This window comes from Ptychodera flava, chromosome 13, assembly GCF_041260155.1.
Source record: "Ptychodera flava strain L36383 chromosome 13, AS_Pfla_20210202, whole genome shotgun sequence".
Taxonomy (NCBI): Eukaryota; Metazoa; Hemichordata; class Enteropneusta; family Ptychoderidae; genus Ptychodera; species Ptychodera flava.
Window position 1 is genome coordinate 13,269,870 of NC_091940.1, and position 22,500 is coordinate 13,292,369.

Sequence of the window (22,500 nt, forward strand, 5' to 3'; positions counted from 1 at the left end):
GCCTTTTTTTCAGGTCCTGATCCTGCCCTGTCAGCGCTCAACAAAAGCCCCATTTTGGAGCTGAGCGCTCAAGGAATGTTCACCCTTTAATGAGAAACGAGGCCGTACAATTCCATTTCAAGTTTCAAGATCGCCTTAAGGAACGACCGACTGCCAACCCCACCCTATCCATCTACCCTACAGTGAACGATTTTTCCATATTTCCAATTTTTGTAACATTAATTATCTAGATTACGATGATTATGTGACGCTGACTTGAATAAGTCGTTTGGAGACAGCGCTTACGAAACATGCTATTAAAGTTAAACACGAGCAATAATTATTGATATTGTCCCTGCAAGGAACAGTTACAGAGGAAATACTGCACGGCACTCTGACTACAGTCTTAGTCTGAGAATTGACTCTCTCTCTCTCTCTCTCTCTCTCTCTCTCTCTCTCTCTCTCTCTCTCTCTCTCTCTCTCTCTCTCTCTCTCTCTCTCTCTCTCTCTCTCTCTCTCATAATTTGTTGTGTCGGGTGAATTCTATTTACATATCGGTGTGTTGGAGTTCCCATTTTACTGGAAATAGAATGACCAACCCCCTTCCCCACAAACATACACATGCACAAAATTCCATGGCCCTTCAAAGCGCGTACATAAAAAATGATGACCCCTAAATACACAACAACAAACGACCCATCTCTGAAATTTCTGTCTTTTAACATCCACTTATTGTTGAATCCGAAGTAATCAAGCCAAATCGTAATTATAAACCTACGTGTTTTCACGTGTTTTCACGTGTTACTGGAAAATTTGAGTTTTATGCATAGCCTGAAAAGAGTCGTATAGAAATCGCGCAGGTGTCCGAAAACATACAGAATATTTGTATGTTGGCAGTGATGTTAGAATGGGTCGTATAACTACATAAACGTACAAACGTTCTTTGTTCAGCACCTGGCAACCTGCATATACACACTCACCATTTAGCACGGGATGAAGGTGATCGCAAACTCAGTTCTGTTAAATGTTTTGTCACAAGACATGTAAAAGATTATGGTTCTGGACATCATGGCGACCAATCTATCATGCAACTATCCACATATAAATCTCTGCACAATGTGCTGTTCCTTTTAGATTTTCCGCGCCCTCGGGGTCAACGGTCGCAAACTACGGCTAAGAGGAAATTAATTTTGAATAATTGATGCAGCAAACTTTCTGACGTTCCACCTGCGAAAACGACGTCTACGTTCTCTTTATCTACCAGCGAGGTTTATTTGAGCGATCCTGATGCACGAAGCATATAACCCAGCGATTTGACACAAGACCTTAAAAAAGAATAGACGGTTTCTGACTGTTACATATGCAGTGTGCTTCCGGAGCAACGGGTCATTTTCTTCGGGAAATGAATGTTTACGCGCCGTCAGTGATAGGGAGCGGCATCTATGCATACTTGGAAAACTAATAGTCTCCTCGACGCCGTAACGCATTAGTGACTTTCCATTTGTACTACATGTATTTAAACGTCAATGCGTACTCTCTGAAATCAAAGCCCATACAGTCTTATTAAAATTGTAGTCGGTCTAGATCTGGCGACAGGGATAAACAGTAACATTACGCAAATCAAACATAACAAAGACCAAAAACTGAATGTATTATACATTGAGGCGACATGTGTGCCGATTGGAGAAATAGTCTAGTTACCTTAGTTTTTTGTATAGGTGGGGAGCGGTTCATAAATGGAACAATTAAAGTTCGGACAAGATGGCTTGTGTATAGCTATCCAATGACGTATCCCTAGATCTGATGCCTCTGTCGCAATGTGGAGGTTCTGGTGCTTTTAGATGTACGTTGAGTGGGCTGATTTTATTTGTATTTATAGGAGAATTCACACAGGACATTATTCGTATTGACCGACACAGAAAATTTGCGAATACTTTTTGGAGACATGTGGCAACGCTGTTCACGTTTCCTGAAACCTTGCAGCACCTGTTTCATGACTGTTAATGAGAAGCAGGCTTTGGGAAGAACAAAATAATGAATTACAGTTTATATAATAGCATATGAAGTTAGAGCTAGGACAAACTTTAGGTGCAAGGCTTTTATGACTTTGTCACATCAAGATTCAAGATGGGTTGATAACGAGTTATCGTAGTAGAATTTCAGGCGTGAAATAATTCAAATTTCAGAAATTACGTGCAATGTATTTTTGTTGAAAGATTAAATAACTTTTCACCCCCTCTAACAGAGCTTTGGCAATCCTGTCACTAACCTATTGCAGCGTGCAAATATTGGCACGGATCTGTAAATACTTCTGTGACGGCGTGTCTGTGTAACGGTAAGACAGGTGTATTGCAGGATTGGATTTCAGGCTTGTACTAATAACCCATTTTGGGGCTTGGTACAGGTCTGTGCACGCAGATATGATACCGCAGTGTATGAATATATTATTGTCTGTTTTACATAATATGCGCTGATGGATGACAGACTTGTGTTGCTGGCGTTGTAAGCTTTTCCTACCGCTCATGAATTTGTAGAGCCTGTAAGAGGCTCCGATATTCATTACCAGGTGTGCATGTGATTCTCTCTCTCTCTCTCTCTCTCTCTCTCTCTCTCTCTCTCTCTCTCTCTCTCTCTCTCTCTCTCTCTCTCTCTCTCTCTCTCTCTCTCTCTCTCTCTAGCTATACCTACCTACCTAAAGGTAATGACGCGCCTCGACACTTTCGACACTGAAATGTTTGCCCATACCTTTGACAAGTATGTTTTGATAATGAAGAATGAAACTCACGGGTCAACCGAACCGCACTAAATTTGGCAAGAGAGAAAAAAATTATTTACTTCAGATTTACCGATATTTGAAATTCGAAATGCCAGCTACATCATTGGATAACTTTACTCGGGGTAATTTCATTCACAAGTTTTCAAGACGGGATAACTTCGATACTCCACAAGATTCCGATGGCAAATTTTTCTTAAGAGTACTAGTAGTAAAAACTTTCCCCGAGGAGCAGTATACCTTAACTCAGGTCTGAAATTAAAAGTAAATTGCAGGCCCTTTGACACTACTTATGAAACACATCTGAAGTAGGAATTGGTCAGAGCCTGTTACGGGTATTGTGCCGATGGATTTCTTGCTGCAACTCGGCATGATCAATCTCAATATCATCGAATGCCATCAGACAAAGAGAACTTAAATTGGCTTTGCTGTGAGTAACCTGCTGCTCCAACTGCAATCTCTTTTGAAACTGTGGCAAGGAAAACTCTTAAGTCGTTTCAACCAATCAATCATCATTTTAATTTCGATGTGGTAAAATGCGTTGGATATATACTGATCAGACTGTGTATAAATGGCCTTTGCATCCAGGATTATATTCTGCGTATCTTTTTGGATAACATGAAGGCCTGAGGTTGTTCATATCGGACACTTGATGTATTTATAGTACAACGGTGTATCTGACAGTTTGAGCTTGCACACAACTTCTCCATAAAAAGATTGAAAGACAATTGAACAAAATGTAATGTTATCTGATTTTTTGAAACTTTCCTGGATGTAATTTGATTAAAATGTAATCTAAGACAAGAATTGAACATGTGATACAGCATGAATGGAACTTACTGTTACTGTAGTTTGCATTGGCACCTAGGAGACCAAGAATGGACACCGTCAATGAAAGAAGCAGAGTCTCCATATTAACTCCCATAGTCTAAGAGATCCGAAGTTCAGTGCCTTGTAGCTGACATCCAAGTTGGCAGACTGGTTTTTGGCAACTAAATATTTAGATTCGCTGAGAGCAATAACAGCCACGCTTCCCTGAAATTGAAAGTGTGAGAAAAACTGTATGAATTGTATGAAACAATTGTGAATTGCATTTACCTGTAATATTACACAGGTGACCCTCACTTGATGACGTAGCAGTAACTAAGTAAACCAGCAATCTTGAAATATCGACGATATGTTCATTTGTGAGGAGGAAGACCGCTCTTGGCGACACGAGGCATGCGCATATTTCACTTCTGTTTCACTATATGCGAAATTTGAACGAGTTCAAATTGTGCAAAAATCGCGCGTCATCTGCAATTTAATATACTTTTAAGTGGAATTTATTTACACTTATTACTTGTTTCAATTATTATTACTAAAATATTGTTCAAGATCCATCGATAATTTGAATTATCATCAACTCCCGTCGTTAAGCTAGCTTGTAAACTACTCTTGAACGTCTAGATATTAGCACCTTTTCTGATATGACGTGAAACCTCTAAATTCGGCAAATAAAGGCCATTCTATCAACACAGCACTTCTGCGGATCCAGTTTGCAAAGTGGAGATGGCTTATTAACAGGCAAGTAGGTTCAAAATAAGGCGTGTCACTTGTCAGAGACCATCGAAGTTACCAAGTATTGTCTGCTGTCTTTAATGCCTGTGAAACTCAATGGCTCGCTTGAATGAGTTGTCTTGCAAATGCACAGACCAGAATGAGTGCACGGAAAGATAAAAATTCTTGACTTAAAAACATCCACTCTACTGGAACACTTCTACAACGGCGGCACAGAAATTCCGATTCATCGTTGTCAAACTTGACTCATGCCAAGTTCTCCCGAAAACTACTGTGTGTGTACAGAAGCAACGTAAGGGATCTTCGCAAAATACCTTTCTACGGCATTTATCTTTCTGTATCTGACAATAACATATGTCAGACAATCATGACCCAAAAAACTACTCTGCGGGTCCCTTGAGTATCTGGCCAACGCCTACAATTACAATATTGGGCCTGGAACTGAAAAACAGACTCAAAGAAGCAAGGCAGTCGTCCTTGGCAAATGACAGATCCGACATACTCAAGGTCATCAAATGCGCGTTGCTTCAAGTTCGTTTCTCGAAGAAAAAGCTCCTGGTGAAGTAGCTGACACCTACTTCTATATACCACAACACAATGCTATAGTTCCGAGTCTGCTAAGTTTTGTTCAAATGAAAAAGAAAATCTGACTGAACTAACTTACATTCGATAGAACTCAACACCACCGTGGATCAACGTACGATGAAAATACAGAGATATTTCTCACTCAAAACTGAATTGACAATAAGTACAAACCTTATCACAACGCCTTAATAACACTGCCTCTAATAAACAGATCTATATATTACAAACAGTTTCCCATATTACCACTCCCTTTTAAGGGTGGTCTCAAGGACGGATATACGTCAATACTTATTTTTGTTATCAGAATTACTACAGGACAAGTTGAATAGCAGGGTCTATCAGGGATATTTCAAATAAGTGAAAGGGATTCGTGTACGCCCTTTTGAACAATTTTGCCGGATAAGACCTCTTAAAGAAGTCGTACACAACGTCTTATTTCTGCGAATTTGACTCTAGAGGTATTTTTGTCTGATATTTTTTTATGCCGTTTCAGTAAGACATCACTTATTAAAAAAATACCTGATAACGTCTCGTCCCTGATCAATTCTGCATTTTTTGCCATTCTCGAAGGAAATGAAAAACATTTCTTCAATTAAAATTGAGTCTGTGAGTCAGTTCATGGGTTAAACTCTGAATAATAAAGCAATAATGAGAAGATAGGCGCAAAGACCCATGGACTTTGTGTGATAGCCTTATGCGCTACTTACCGCCTGAACTTTCTTTCTCGGTCAAACTTTGCGTGCGTTACCGTGACTTTGGCATATGCACAAGGTGTCCGAGGAACACTTACTTGACTGACAAGTCTTTTTCTCTCTCGAAAAACCGGGGGATGAAAACTGTTACTGGTCAAACGATCTTCGCATGGTATTAAACGCAGTACCAGGCTTGCAATTTTTGCCCCTCCCGGTAGGTATACACACTTATGTAGAATGTTGCTGTACACCACAGGTAAGCTAGGGGGCCCTATACCTTGTGTGGTGGCCCTCACATTTGAAAAATAACAATAGCATTGAGAGCGACATGTGGAAAAGCAAATAATTCAGTATTAATATTTAAAAAACGTTTTCCTTTAAGCTCCGTTAGCAGTAACGTTTGCTGTATTCTCTGGTATTTTTGTTCTGTTAAAGAAAGAAAGAAAGAAATAAGTTTCTTATTTTACTCCTCAAATCAGGTTAAAGAGCTTAGTGTTGGATTTCACTGCGTGAATGTGTGCAATACCCAATGTATTAACATCGCTACTGAATTTTAAAATTCATTTGTGAACAACAACATTGAAAATAGCATTAAAATTTACAGTCGTTGTTAATGTTAATATCTCTTTATGATTGGGAAAAGTTGCGTAACGAGGCAAAAAAATGTTTTAACGTAATATGTAGTCGTGCCGTTTCTATTAAACTCCCTTTGATCTGAGACCATCTGTTCTACGACCGTTGGATGCAACTTTTTGGTTTATGTTACATCACTTTTTATATGCTTCAAACGCCCTACTCGTCAAAAAGGAGTGTTCGGTGCAAGACTTACGTAGCATTGTAACGAGGACGCGGATACTTTCAAAGTCGACAATATTTCGCCAGACGGCTCGACAGATTTGCGCAGACGCAGATCATGTGTAGTGAACTGAAGGGCACCCGTCAAAAGTAGATCGGAATTGGAAACCAGTGCATGTGTGTTCGACTTCAGGCCAGCGAGAATGTGGACCAAACAAACTGTAGGCCTAACCTTCACTCTTTTCTGGTTTCAGTGCGGTTTTTATTCAGCGCTGGGTCAGGCCGGAGAAGAGGATCCCTACACAGAAGGTAACTATCGGAACACATTGTCGAGTGAAAGCTTGTTTTGTGTTGACGTTGAGAAAAAAAAGAAAGAAGTCGACCACACCCGAAGCGTTTGCGTCAAAATGAGATGGGGCACCGGAATCGGTGCGTATGTACCGCTATTTATGAAGACATGAAAACGTAAACAATTGGGTGGGTTGTTCACTTTTTAGACTGGGTGGCAAGCAACGTCAAACGCAAGGGTTAGGACAGCAGGCCCTACTATGCGACAACTTTGATGGGCTGAGTGACAATTCGATGTTGTATGACCTTCGTGAAAAAGGCTATAGCTATAAAAAAGCTTACGAAAGGAATATTATGGGTAACCTCATTGGCATCTCTTTCAATATAATGTAGACCAACCTTTGGCGTTCACACTCTAATCTCAGTGATTGCGCGGTATGAATCTATACATAGTCTACAGTGTTCGCTATTAAATGTAAACTATATACGCATATCCATGGATACCTATAGTGATAGAGAAGTTAGCCGGTCTGTGTTTTTCGCTGAACGTTTCTAAGTCAGACTAGTTATGGCCTGTTGATTTACAGTCTTTGATTTTTTTCTGAGCGAATGTGCGAACACGGATAACGAAACATTGGGAGAGAAAAAAATACTTAAGTAGATAAAAAGCCTCATAAATCCACTGCGGTCGAGATGACCTCAATTAAGAAAGCAGGCATACCGTTGCGAACAATCAAGTCGAGCAACACGCAATCTTCGTTTGACGTCACTATACGAGCCACTCTCTGAATAACGACTTCGCCAAATTGAAACACGAAAAACCTTGACGTCAGTTTATGAATCTGTGGAGAAAAAGAAATAGTACAGAGAAAAATTCTATGTTCAAACGATGCGACGTTCCATTTCAAAAAAATCGTCAACCTAAACTGCGGTGTTGAGTAAACATGAATTCTGTATTTAGATTAGGCGTCTTTTTTAATCGTCGATATCGTAAGTCTGAACAGTAAGGAGAGAGAGAGAGAGAGAGAGAGAGAGAGAGAGAGAGAGAGAGAGAGAGAGAGAGAGAGAGAGAGAGAGAGAGAGAGAGAGAGAGAGAGAGAGAGGGGGATATGGATCGACAGGACAGTAAATATTATTGACGGGTAATTCTCTCCTCCAATTTTTCAATTTCACGGTAAAAGCCATAGAATTAGGGTTTTCTGGAGTAACATAGTGCAAGCCAGTAAATTCATATGTAGTTAGTAAATTCGTATGTAGTTAACACATATGAATCCAGATAAAGATATTGTAAATTCGTGAGTTCGGGGAAGGACCATTCCATCTTTGGAGGAGCCGCATTGTTTTCCCGTTCCAAACTTTTAGTTGCTTTCCCCAGATTTTGCATGGCGTGCTTACTTGAGCCACAGTATTTGGTTTTACCCAAAATTAAAATACGTCAATTTTTTTAGGCGACTGACATGTAAATATTTTCCGCAGTGGCAAGGATGCCTTTAGCGGAATTTTCGCTCGGCATATTTTTGCTTTTGGCCACCCTCTGTGAGATTTAATGGCCGATCCCTTATTACTCGTTTTGCTCAACAGCGAATCTGTTCGAGGGCCTGTGTTGGAACGATGTAGTAGCCGAGGCCGGGAAACTGATCACCCGTGACGAGAGAAACATCGGGAACACGGTCAACTGGAATTGCAAAACCACGATGAAATCGCAAAAGGTCGGACATCAAATTCGACTCAGCTTTCAAATGTTCAACCTCATCAATAGTACGGCATGCGAGACCGAAAAAGTGCAAGTTTACGATGGTGACAGCATTAACAGCCCATTGTTGACCCCAGAGGAGGGAGTGTGTGGCAGTGACGACCCCGGGCAATATTTCTCCACCGGGACTTCGATTACAGTACATTACAGCTCGTCTGCCGATGAGGAGCCACCTTCTTTCTCTTCAACCGATGACGTCACACGTGGATTTGTCGCTTATTGGACTTCATATAAGGCGGTATCCAGGAACGAAGATAACACTACCAAGGGTAAGATTGTCTTTAGACTGTTCGGGCTGATTTTTTATTTCGAAAACAGCCGACGTTTGTAGAAGAAAATGCACTAAAAACGGTGAAAAAATGTATGATTTTAGTCGTGAAAAGACTCACACAGCATAAGAACAGTGCTCTTAAAACTATTATATCATACCAGTATATTGATGGTGCAAATACAGTGATCTGATTGGTCGAGACGCGAAAAGAACCGTGGTATATTGGCGATATACCACTGCTGGCATGCGCACTAGCTCTCGGCTTGAGGAAAAGTCCTTTTATAACGTTCCATGCCAGAATTTCAATATACTGTTATGATATAATAGCAATAAATCACACCCAGCGACAGTATACCACTCGATTTTGACCATTTCACTTCATATATGCACTCGCTATCGCTCATGCATATATGTCGTGAACTGGTCAAAATCTCGTGGTATACCATCGCTGGGTGTACTTTATTGCTTAAATATTTCATCAAGTGTCACTGCTAGTATACTTTGTGGATTATAAACGTCTCTCTCTCTCTCTCTCTCTCTCTCTCTCTCTCTCTCTCTCTCTCTCTCTCTCACACACACACACACACACACACACACACACACACACACTTACAGATCAAGGTGGGAAGCTGATAGAAAATGAGGATGGAGAGACCTTATTCTGTTGCATTGACAACTCGCTTTGCGTCAACAGTCGATATCGATGTGACGGAATCAACAACTGTCCAGATCATAGCGACGAAACTCTTCTCAAGTGCAAGCTCGGTAAGGATCGCATTTAAACAACTGTTGCTCAACCTTGGCACTTTCGCTGAAAAGGGGACTATATCATAAGATATACACTCAGGCTTCTTGGAAAGCATTTCGTAGGAATGTTCATAAATGGGTTACTGCTTGTTTTCACGGGTGGTATCATGTGTGGCTACATGCTGATAAGTATCTCGCTATTTGCGTGGGGAAAGCTTCTAACCCCCCCCCCCCCCGATTTCTACTTCCATCATATGTTGCATTTGTGTGATGTAATTTCAGATATAACTTCATCTCGTCGCTAAGAATATATTCATACACCACAGCTGTACGTTTTAAAGACGAAATGAGGGATGTAATTCCATCAGAGTAGGTGGTTGTCATTTGTTGAATTTTTGTGCAAGAACAAGCTATAGTGAGAGTGCATGGTAGGCAATTATCGTGCCTTCCTTTTATTTACTTTCTTGCCCATGTTTTTTCCCCTTTTTTTGCTGTGTGCTACTTTCTTTGTCTTAAAAAAAATATGATACAGTGTATGTTCAAGGTATAGGTAATGTCTTACAAAACGGGTGTATAGGTATAGACAGGTAGGTAGGTGAGTGGGTAGGTAGGTAGGTAGGTAACTTGGTAGGTAGGTATTTGGTAGGTAGGTAGGTACTAGGTAGGTTGGTAGGTAGGTATGAAATGTATGAGAGAGAAAGGACAAACAGACAGAGAGAGACAGACAGACAGACAGACAGACAGACAGACAGACAGACAGACAGACAGACAGACAGACAGACAGACAGACAGACAGACAGACAGACAGACAGACAGACAGACAGACAGACAGAGGTTATACTTAGTTAAATTGTTTCTTTGTTTTGCATTTTTTAATCAGGAAAGTCGCTGATAAACGACCTGGCATTACTGACTGGCATTTCTGTTGAAATTTGGGCCATCATCATAGCCATCGTCGTGTTCGCCATCCTGCTGACCATCGTTCTCACTATCTGCTGTTGCTGCTGCCGTGGTACGAAAAAGAAGACAGTCATAAGGAAGATTTTGTATGGCAAGACCAAGGAGGTCGAGAAGAGAAAAAAGAAGTCCGCAAAAACCAGGGAGAGGGTAAGAAGAAAGAAGAGGAGGGTGAAAAAGAGAAGCCAACCAGCACCACCGAGGAACTATTACATGGCTCCAATCGATGCGGGAAATATCACCCCACTGACTCTGCGCTCTGAGGCCGGAGACTCTATCTACTTCACTGACACCTCGCTGGACACTTTCGGAATGGTACAGGACCGACCGGCCTTGCTCGCCACCGCTGCAATGGCAACACGTCAAGGTATGCTCGACCCAACCGGGATGATGCCAGGCGAGGGAAAGAGCTCCTATTACACGGGTTACGCCGGTGACTTTGCGCAGGATTTTAGAGGACAATCCAGTGGTCCCCAGTCGAACGTTGTTGTCAATAGACTGCACCATATCTTGCATACGAACTCTGAGCCTGTAAGCCGTGATTCTGTAACAGACAGAAGCCTTTTTACAGCAAGTGGATTTCATATACCCAGGGTGACCCACGCTCATAAAGAAGGCGATCAATGTTCCTTGAGGTAGTTACAGCCTTGATAAAATGACACAAACAAGCACAGGCAATCGGCGTCTACGTATGTATGTATGTATGTATGTATGTATGTATGTATGTATGTATGTATGTATGTATGTATGTATGTATGTATGTATGTATGTATGTATGTATGTATGTATGTATGTATGTATGTATGTATGTATGTATGTATGTATGTATGTATGTATGTATGTATGTATGTATGTATGTATGTATGTATGTATGTATGTATGTATGTTGTATGTATGTATGTATGTAATATATATATATATATATATATATATTATATATATATATATATATATTATATATATATATATATAATTCATTTGTATCGAGTTTTAAAAATCGTTTACAGGTACAGAATTTCTCCGAGGAGTCAAGACTTTTACGATATTACCATGGAACCCTGCATACTTATATTTTTTTTTAATTTAGGGAAAGCCCAATCATTGGCCCACCTCTGTAGATCTGAGAAACACGCTTAAAAATGTTAAGTCAGTTTGGCAATCGCAAGTGGCAGTGAGCAAAGAGAAACGCCGCATCAACTCGGGGTCATTTTGAGTTTGAGATTTGGAGGCGTAAAAATCGCGATACAATTGATTGTGTGTTTTTGTTACGGAAAAGGTTAGCATACAATCAAACAAGCTAAGTGTTATCCTCGAGAGTGAAAAAGGTGACCTTCTTGCTACCATCTGTGACTATACAAGTACACATAACTCAGCTCTTTCAGGAGCGATTCGTTGGACAATAGAAGCAAACTGAATCATGGGGGATTTCTATGAGTTTGTGAAGAATGCTTTTACTAAAGCCGAGATTTCTAATCGTTTTAAGTACATGTAATCCCACTTGTGTTGAGGTTTTTTAGAAAGGTTTAAATTTTGAAGAAAAAGAAAGCATATTTGCATGTTGATTCTTGCACCCAAACATCCTAATTTACTTGCGATTGCTTTGAAAGTCGGTTTTATTGTACATTTCATTGCCTGTAATACATTTTGCCGTGGACATTGTTTGCCAGTAATTTGAACTCTGACCTAATACAACGTTTTCAAGGGCATTGCAATCGAAATAGTGTAATGGCGTTTTTTAAGTATGCATGCTTATTTTTCTTGTAGATGAAAAATGACAATTGTTTATGAGTCGATGAGTTGTCAATTAGCGCAGAGAGCTTCCCTCGACTGCGTATGGTTAAAGTATGGACCCTCCAGAAATGGTTAAATTCCTAGCTACGCTTTTGATTGTTTCTGTTTGTGGTAAGTATACAATAACGTGGCGAACAAGATGCCCGCATAGGGACACAGAGTCCAAAAACAGCGAGGAGCGTGTTCCGCTACCCTGGGAACCATTAACTGGGCTCCGTTTTGTTTACTTGCGAGTAATTAGGCTGTCAGCACCGGTACCGATCGAGTCGCTCAGCCAGCACAGCGGCGGTAGTGAAGCTGCGAACGAATTATTTCAACAACAGCTCAAACACTAAGCAACAGGGTCGTCACCTAAAGGGGAAGTTCGAACAAAGGTCAGGAGGTAAAACCCGAACCAAAACAGCCCTACCGACTAAGCGGCAGTGTAGTCCCAGAGTTCAAACGTTTATTTCGAAAGATGGATTTTTTTAACCTAATAATTATTTCAAGTGACAGGCGACTGTCTTCGGCAAACCAAACGCTTATCAATTTGAAAACAAAAGTGTACTTCAAACTTCTCTTTGCGTTACGGAACTCGGATTTCCAAAATTTTATATTTTAGTATCGTCAATATTATTTACATAATCAACCACAGTCGGTTTAAATTTCCCCTACTAAAGGTTAACATGTGTTCGGAATTGCGGAAGAAAATTAGGTGTTTGAATTCAGCTCTTCATGCAAAGTATGATGCAATATTTCCTTTCAGCAGAGTTCGGCAGTTTTTGATGTTTACTTTTTATTGAGACTGTAAGGTATCCCATCCCAGTTTTACGAACACGAAAAAAAAATGTATTTTTTTATTAATCAAGGCATCAAAAACCTTATCATAGCACATCTTTTTAATAAATTTGATATGAGCCATAAATATATTTCTATCATTCCGATTTGATGCAATAAAATGTTTTGAAATAATTATGACTTTATATCCATTTCGTTATTACCTTCAATACAGTATAGTCCAGCTCACGCAAAGTTCACCAGTAAGATTTGTCGACAGTGCGCCGTCTTGTTGGCCAAAAAAGGCCAACAGGACGGCACACGTCAAACCAACTTCAACTGATCCGTTGGCTCGGTTGGGAGAGAGCATTCGAACTGAATTCGGGGGACGTGGGATCAAGTCCTACAAGGCTCAGTTTTTCAAGCCCCAAACATTTGCAGTTTAGAGACAATCAGATGTAGTTGTGTGATTTTTCTCATTAGTTTCTACAACAGTAGTCCAAATACACGTGTAAACAACTGAAACAGCCAATCTATTTCGCCACTGATGTTACAATCAATGCGAACTCAAATGCTCTCTCTCTCTCTCTCTCTCTCTCTCTCTCTCTCTCTCTCTCTCTCTCTCTCTCTCTCTCTCTCTCTCTCTCTCTCTCTCTCTCGTGATACTAAACTATTGGTATGACTAGCGACAATGGCACAAAACAAACAAAAAGACACATGCGATGATTGGTTGCCACGGTGATGATGATGACATATTGTAGATGTTTTGTCGTATCTGCCCTACTAACCATTATTACTCAAAACAGTATTTATAAAGGTTACTTATTCATGACGACATACCATAGGTATGTCGTCAAACGAGAGCATACATTTCGCTATTTTTGTTCTCCTTCAGTTAACTTCAACATTTTGTAGGGCCGTGGTTAACCATAAACTAAATGGACACCTCTTAAAAGTCTTGTCACCGCTGCAAGTTTTCACACACTGCAAATCTATCCACGTGAAATCACGGGATTTCTTTACAGGGAACAGATGAAAATGCATTACCTTTAACTGAAAATTGTTTGATATTGGTCTCAGTTTACTACGAACAAGGAATTTCGTGGGGGGGGGGGGGCAACAAGGAGTTCGGACTGTAAACGTCTGCGCAGTGTATACACAGCATGGTGAATGCGCTTTCACGTGCACACCCGCATCCAACCGCCAAAATAAATAACAAACATCGCAAATATCACTAAAATATGTGACCTCAGTTTTTGGATCGCTACCGTGCATGTGGGCACACAGAAAAAGGCCACCGTATCCATGGGTCTAAAGAACCTTTTAGTACTCTGACTTGAACACCAAGCCTGCGAAGATTTTAAAAACTGTTCAATGAGAGAGAAACTTCCAATCTATAATTCAAATTTCTAGCATTCTCCAATAAATCTATTGTCAACATTTTTCGATTACATGTAATCTTAACGTCAGAGAAAGAACATTCTTTCAACGGTTACACCTCGCAACGGGTGGGTGTGTAGTGGTCATGCAAGGAGTTTTGGACAGATTTGTCATGCAGTTGAGACAGGGTAAGCTACTCTACGTGTCGTTTTGAAAGCAGAGTTGGAATAAATAGACTAAAAGTAAATAATACATCGAGAGTCTCGGCTACCTAGTTTTCACCAAGCCGTGAACATTGTGAGCGTGCTCATTATTGATTGGATGGAGTGCCTCCTTTCTCGTTGCTATGATGATACAGGCTGACTGTTCATACATTCGGGTTGTTGTATCGACCACCACCCCGGGGTACCACCCCCGAGAGTGCTACCCTGCCCATATAATTGCGAGTCTTTAGTTCATGGAGAAAATCCTGCAGGAAGACGCGGGACTAGGGGGGGCACCACCGTAATCTTCAGATGTTAGGGAAGGACATGCCTTGCGCGCAATGAATAGGAAAGAAAAAGATAAATGGGAGAGTTTGAAGGCAGTAGCTTCTGAGTTTACTAATAGGGTCTCTGTAAATAAACGTCGCATGTTTTTGTGGCGAAGTCCCATTTCCTTTAATATCAGCTCTTTGAAGTTGGTGTGAAAGTGTTTGATGAAAATATCCTATGACGACATGGCAACAAGTAATATTGCGGTTAGATACGATAGCACGCCCACTATTCACGGAGGCAACATCTGCCATCCGTTGTGAACCACTTCTTTGTTTGCAAATACATTTTGTTGCCGTGGAACGTATTGCAAAAGTTGTAATAAACAAAACCGTTAGGCTATGATTCTCAGCTAGGGTAAGGTAGATTGGAGCTTTCCTGGAGGGCCTTCCTTACCCATGACAACTTTAAGAAACATGCACTATACATTCTCACATCTATATCATGCGGATTCACAACTGTATTTCCCTTTACGTTTCCTAAGTTTTAATTGATGCAAAAAAGTAGCCCCAGTAGATCAGATGTGCATTCCAATTTCCATTTCGCTGTTTTAAACCTTACATCTGCTTTTGTTTTCGGTCCATTTCCTTGATCAGCGTTTTGCTACCTTGTGTATTTATTGATCTGTGAAAAACCCTAATTATTGTCCGATCAAATAGACATGAGCTGCAACTTTTGATAAAACTTTTATGACTTTTGTTCTATAAAACAAGAATATTTTCATATCATTCTCCCTAAAGTATGTTTAATTAAAACATGTTTGCTTTGAAAACAATATGGATATTGTCAGTATATACAGCAACTTTTGACAAGATTTCAACTTCAACGCCCAGCACTTCAACACGATTTTGGGAGTATAACACGGTACTCTGTCTTTCATATATACAAAACAAATATATTGGAGAATACAGCAAACATTACAGCGTATGTGGAAAATTAAATCTCCGATATGAAGAAAGCAAGACAGTGACAATTTCATTTAACCCACGGACTTAAAATATCCCACTTATAGGCAGGCAGAATAACAGCCAAGCATTGTAAAAAATTAAGGGATGCGAAAATTTATCCGCCATTTATCTTTTCATCGTGTGAAATTGTCGACTCTTCTGGTTGACTTTCGAGCTGGAATGTTACGATGTGATATTTCAATAGTTAATGGCCCTTTATGAAAGGGAGAAAACTATTGGCTGAAGATTCGGGTGCCTTAACGCTTGCATGCGAAATTTCACTTGAGTCACATAGCCACGCCAAGTCGTTCATCTGTGATTTTATTGATGCCTCCACCCGTCCCTGTCAAGAGAGCGCCGTCTATTTCGGTGTTCGCACCTGGGTGTGTTTGCGAGAATACTTCATGATCATGGGAATGAACGTTTTATAAGTTCATTTTGAATCTCGTACAGTAGACGTCGCTATCAACACATATGTTCATATGTCTCGCAGTCCGACATTATTTATCTGAATGACACGTGTGAAATTCCAACATACACCCTGTATTTCTTTATGATTCATAGATTTCATTTCGGATAGGTTTAATATTTAGCCTTCGCTAGCAGTGTCTGCGTAATTGTTTTCTCGTCAATCCTAAACTATACATATAATATATATATGTATATATATATATATATATATATATATATATATATATATATATATATATATATATATATATATATATATATAAGCTTATGTGTGTCTGTGTCTGTGTCTGAGTGTCTGTGCGTCTGTGTATGTGTGTCTGTGTGTCTATGTCTATGTCTGTGTCTCTGTGTGCCTGTGTGTATGTATCTATGTATTTGTATCTATATATATATTAAAGCATTAAATCAAATGAAAATTCAATTGTCTCTTATAATTGAATTTGTAACCAATAACTTTGAAATGGAGCAATCTGGAAATAAATACAACTTCATTATCATTGGCCGTCGTGGCTTCGTCTCCCTGTCGTGAAGGTATCTCTGTGATGGTTTCAAAAGGCAAACGTTTGCATGACTCATCTTCTTTTTCCACATTCTTTCCCATGACCCGGTCCCTCCCACCCCTTTCTATAGTTTTGAACATTACGTGTCGTCCGACGTAAATTGCTTTTTGATTTTCGTAATATGCTTTCTGTTTCACACAATCATTTGTAATGGAGTTGGATAGAAAGTCGGGGTGTTAAGTTTCATAAAAACCCAAACACTTGTAAAAATTGTAAATAAAACAGCAGAGTATATAATCGACAATTGAGCTGTGTATCTTTAAACATGAATAAAGCAGAGAAGAGTGTGGGAACTAGGATGTGTTGATCTGTACAGGCTGCGACACAGGTCAAGATATAAATACGAACTTCATTCAAATTATTTTTGGATCTTCAACACTGCGGTCGATGGAAAAAACGCTGTCAAAACGACTGTCTATTTATCGAAATTCCATGGGCGACGCCTTCATTGTGTTGATTGTAATTTGATTCAGAATTATTCATTGTTAGGGAGTCACGATTCTACAGACAAGAAGAGTACGTTATTTTATATTAGGCTTTCTTGAGGATTTCTCATCATCCTTGTTCAACGGAACACAAGAACTTGACACTGTGACACTAAATACACATATTAATTTCCAAGCAGAATTTTTCTTTCAAAGCCACAGTGTATTTAGTGACATAACGATAGCGATGCATATTTTAATAATGCATAGTCTTTGCCGCTTTTTCGGAGATGGCTGCAAAGAATCTTAAGACACACAGTAAACCTGGGCAAACAAATCGTTACATAGATGGTCCGAGAAACAGATTTAAATAAAAATAGATTTTTTAGTGAAAATTAATTCAAATCGTTGTTATTAATCTCCGCTGACAAAACTCAAGCGGGATCATTGCGTTGTTAATTATGCAAACAAATGGAAATTTTTCAGAGAAAGAAAGCATACATGTGATTTAATTGGAGGCCAACAACAGCAATAGTCATTTGCACGGAGAGATGCCGAGTCAGTTATCGCGTTGCGATTACTTGGTGAACATATGAGTAAAATGCATGTAGAGACAGACACACAGACAAAGACAGACAAACAGACAGACAGACGGACGGACTACCATATATATATATATATAATATATATATATATATATATATATATATATATATATATATATATATATATATATATATATATATATATACAAAATGTATACAAAATGTATACAATGTGCCCTCCCGGTTATCACCATAATCGCTTTATGGCAACCTCTGAACTTGGGCACAGAGAGTTACACATTGTTGAAAATTGAAATATGGACTCACCAGAGTGCTCGGAAAGCAACACGTACCATGAGCGAAACATGGTGCCAACAGTGAACGCCCCTATATTACGCAAGAGGCTGCCCAACAATCTCAGAGTGCTCTAACTGCTAAGCAGTGAGCGAATACACAAAATGTATACAATGTGCCCTCCCGGTTATCACCATAATGGCTTTATGGCAACCTCTGATATATATATATATATATATATATATATATATATATATATATATATAATATATTATATATATATATATATATATATATATATATATATATATATATATCAGTACAATGTCCAAATCAAATGATTTACGTGTTATCTTTATTAACAAATAAATCTAACAATCTAACAAACGTTTGGATTAGGAATGCCTTTCCAAATATAAATTAAACGAACTCGGTTCACTCGGTTGAAACGATTAACCTGAAGCTTAAAAATTACTAAATAGATGTAAGTTGTAAAGCTGTAAACCAAACAATTACAAAATAATCAAAATTCTTTCTTTGCTTTAAAATGACTGTACCTGAAAAATGATGATCTCGGTAGAATACGCCAACATGATAGGCAGCCTTGCACGATACAGCCGATCGTGGCGAGGGAAGAATGTAATTGGAATAAAATTGACATCCTAGAAAAGAGAAAGCGGAGACAATTTTCTCCAACCGCTTCTAAGAAATAAAAAGTAAATGTCTGCGGGAACATTGAGTGTGCGCTAGATGCATATTTTCAATAATTACAGAAGCAAGATTAATATGTACGGTCTTGTTTGCTACTTGTTCTAGTCATTACAATCACTTGTCATTCTTTGCCTGATAATTAGATAATTACTAGCGATACCCGACTTCGTAATGGAACAAGATTTCGAAATCGACACGATGACGTAATGTTGTGTCTTCATGTTGCCAAGCCCAGGCAGGGGACCGGGGTGTGTTAAAAAACAACAAAACAAAAACAAAATCAAAAACACCCGACGGCAGTAGTGTGATACAATACTCGCAGAATCCTTAGACAAACAGAAACACAACCTATAGGGTATATAGAGATAATGATGTCGACGCAGGACATATGAACGCAATTTATTCAAGACAGCTCCACACATCGGCTTTGGAATTGTCAGTATCACAATATTGTAAACTGTTAATGTTGGAACGACATTTTCCGACGAAATTATCATTTATTTCTTGACACTGATTCATTAATTAATCGACAGTTTTGAGACTACTAGTAAGTTGGTAATTAATCGCTATAAAATGTACCTCGAGTTAATTCCTTTCTGTTTACACTATTTAAGAAGTCATACCTGGTGACTGGGTGGATTCTGAAACGCCCTGGCAATACAAAACACATCTTACGGGTCACTGCGTGCGTTAGGAACACACCCTGTATTGTTGTTCAGAATGGTCCTTGCAAAGAGCATTAAGATTAACACTCGCTGTTACTCAAGGTAACCACTGGCGGCATTCATATGCAAATATCGCAGTGCCTTAGAAATTCCAGCGTATACGTAGATCACCAGGTTGGGCGTAAGGCATTTATTATACACACCATTCGGGACCATTATTTGTTCATGTCGTGTTATAACGTTAGGTGAGCGAAAACCATGCCCTCCTGACAGTAGTATGGCGACGAGGACGATGACAACGACGTCGACGGCGACGATATGGATATTGGTCGCAATTTCACTGTGCAATAATGCCGCGATCGGCCAAGGGGACGAACTGGTTGTGGACCCGCTCTTGTATCGTGAAAGTAAGTGAAACCTTCAAGCTGTATTGATGACCGCCATTGTAGTGCCACGCTTTCGAGAGAATTGTCTCAGAAGGCGAAATTCAGATTCATTTTTTGGTTTAGATAGGTTCTGATTCATCCAAACTTTTACGAATAACGAGCGAGAAATGCATTAATCTATTGGTTCATCCTTGCTGAGCACCCGGGACAGCATAGAATCGTGCTCACTCGTCAGAATGGTCCCACGCTTAAGAGGAAATAACACGTGTATAGATATGTCGTATTCAGAGAGTAAGAACGACTCACCTGCGAGTCAAATTGTCTGTTTTGTTACAATTTGGCCGTAAGAAGCGAAAGAAGGCAGTTTACTTCCATGAGCACTTGCTCTTAATTCTGAACATTTCGGGTTTTATTTAATGGTCAGGTGCAAGTGAACACACATATAACCAGTTGGACGGACATATAGCGATGCCCTTATAGAGAATTTTAGAAAAAAGTAATTTGATATTTTGACATACCGAAAGCGTAGTGTCATTTAAAATACAGTAGAAAACATGGGTTGCTTAGCAAAGATTTAATGGAAATTTAGAATAAATTATTTTATATAACAATGATCCACTTATGCACAGACATAGAGAATGGCGGCCATTTTGAATTTCAAATGAGAAATCGGTAGATTATAGTCATATTTTTCGTTTCATAATTTAATAATGAAAGGTACTGTTAAGTGATCAAAACTTTTAATTTTGTATGTATGTATGTATGTATGTATGTATGTATGTATGTATGTATGTCTGTATGTCTGACTGTATGTATGTATGTATGTATGTATGTATGTATGTATGTATGTATGTATGTATGTATGTATGTATGCTTAACTTATATTTATATGTAATAAAGACTGACAGACAGGCACGCAAATATTCTACTGTAAGTTTGTATTGGTTCTTTGCGATAGGCGATGCGTTTTAAATATTACCTCCAGGAATCTCCACGTTAACTACGAAGCCATCCGAAATCTCAATGGAGGAGGCATACTACAACTCTTCTTCGTGATTAAGCGGCTTTTCGTACAATACAAATTGCCTTCCGATTACGGTAAACTGATAAACATATATCAGTTAAAGTGGTACGCGTCTCAAAAATGGAAGGTCCTAACTTATATTTAACATGGCAGTGAAAACATCATTTATTCAGAATACTTTCAAATGAGTCCATACAAGCAAATCAGAGACGCATTGCAAATATTTGAGCCTTCGAAAAAGTGCCTGAGTGCCGTGCTACCTTAATAGCCATTTGAACACAATTGTAAGTATATTTACAGTTTTATATGCGGCCGTTACAGACACAAGTAGAGAGACCAACGCGTTTGGAATGACCCACTGGGTAAAAACGTGTAGAGCAAGGCACCTGGGGATTGAATGACTGCCTATGACCGAGGACAGAAACTCACTTACGTTTGCATCTCTCGTTCAAAAACCTCGTTTTTGTCTTTAAAAAAGCCTCTCCGCCCTTCTCAGGCACTCTAGATCTCGATCCGCAAATATTTCATCCAAATTTTCGCAACTTTTCCTCAAGCATGGCATAGGCTAATAGTCTCGATATATTATGTGTTTTATATACATGCGCTTTATTGTGTCCTCCAAAAAATGTACAACTCAAACCACGTACTCTCAGTTGCCATAAATTGTTTTAAGGAAGGGTATTAATCTTTAATCTGATCACAAGTCAGGATTTATCCTCAAGCTACTATGCCAGAAGCGAAAACCTTCTGCCTTTTGCTCGCCCTATCATTTTGACAGACTTCGAATCTTCGCAAAACGTTTGATTATAAAATTCACTACAGTATTTGTTCATAACTTCAGAGTGGTAAATAAATCAGTTGTTGATCTGACGTGATTTCCACCGAACATTGTCATGAAGGGGAATTTGAATGGCGATATTTTGGTCAAGATTTCTTGCGCAAGTCTTAATCAGATACATATCTCCGTGTGAATACAATGTCTTTACAAAACTTTACTTTGAAACTAACATTATGGCAACAATGTGTGGCTATTCCACAGCCTTGGTTCATTTCAATTTTCCTATTCGTAAATATCAGTGACAACGCGATATAGAAACAATAGTACAACTGATGAGGTCGAACAAAAAAAGTTGTGCTGTTCCGACTATTACCCGACCTACCCTATTTTTTACCTGCCGACCCTAAACTTTTTAGAGCTACGTAAACATGGAAGTAAAAAGAAAGAAAGAAGAAAAACCAATAAAATCAGGCGTTTGTTACTTGGCATTTGATTTTTGCTTGAACGAGGATGCCTTTTATGATTTTACCTTTTATATGTATGGTACATTTTCTGGCAATGTTGTGGCCAGTGTTTGACTGCCTTAAACCCTGAAAATGCATATTTAAAAATTAAAAAAATATTTTTGAAAAAAAATTCCTGCCGACCTGCTACCCTATTTTTGAAAACCATATTGTCGGAACAGTACAATTTATTATTTTTTGGCCTGAACATGCTAACTGCTTCTACAACCCCTATTACTTGCAGAAGCATTGTGTCGTCTAAACCCGCGTCCTCGATTCCTGCATGGCAACTACCTTTTATGCAACGGACACTTGAGCGCAGAACAGTAAA

The 22,500-nt window shown here is 39.2% G+C and overlaps 3 protein-coding genes across 3 annotated transcripts in view; 2 read left to right on the top strand and 1 right to left on the bottom strand.

Annotated features, from left to right (window-relative positions):
• LOC139147009 (uncharacterized) overlaps nucleotides 1–3,782 on the bottom strand; it is a 10,618-nt gene extending 6,836 nt beyond the window's left edge. The window contains exon 1 of the mRNA XM_070717860.1: nucleotides 3,593–3,782. Coding sequence (XP_070573961.1) covers nucleotides 3,593–3,677 — 85 coding nt within the window. The 5' untranslated portion in view covers nucleotides 3,678–3,782. The remainder of the gene's footprint in view (nucleotides 1–3,592) is intronic.
• Nucleotides 3,783–6,514: 2,732 nt separating this feature from the next.
• On the top strand, nucleotides 6,515–11,196 carry LOC139148680 (uncharacterized). Its single transcript, XM_070720169.1, has 4 exons — nucleotides 6,515–6,693; nucleotides 8,254–8,694; nucleotides 9,312–9,461; nucleotides 10,324–11,196. The coding sequence occupies exons 1-4, from the start codon at nucleotides 6,588–6,590 to the stop codon at nucleotides 11,037–11,039; spliced, it is 1,413 nt and encodes a 470-aa protein (XP_070576270.1). The 5' UTR covers nucleotides 6,515–6,587; the 3' UTR covers nucleotides 11,040–11,196.
• Nucleotides 11,197–19,653: 8,457 nt separating this feature from the next.
• The window catches only part of LOC139147483 (uncharacterized), a 12,138-nt gene continuing 9,291 nt past the window's right edge, over nucleotides 19,654–22,500 (top strand). Inside the window, exon 1 of the mRNA XM_070718593.1 lies at nucleotides 19,654–19,885. Coding sequence (XP_070574694.1) covers nucleotides 19,756–19,885 — 130 coding nt within the window. The 5' untranslated portion in view covers nucleotides 19,654–19,755. The remainder of the gene's footprint in view (nucleotides 19,886–22,500) is intronic.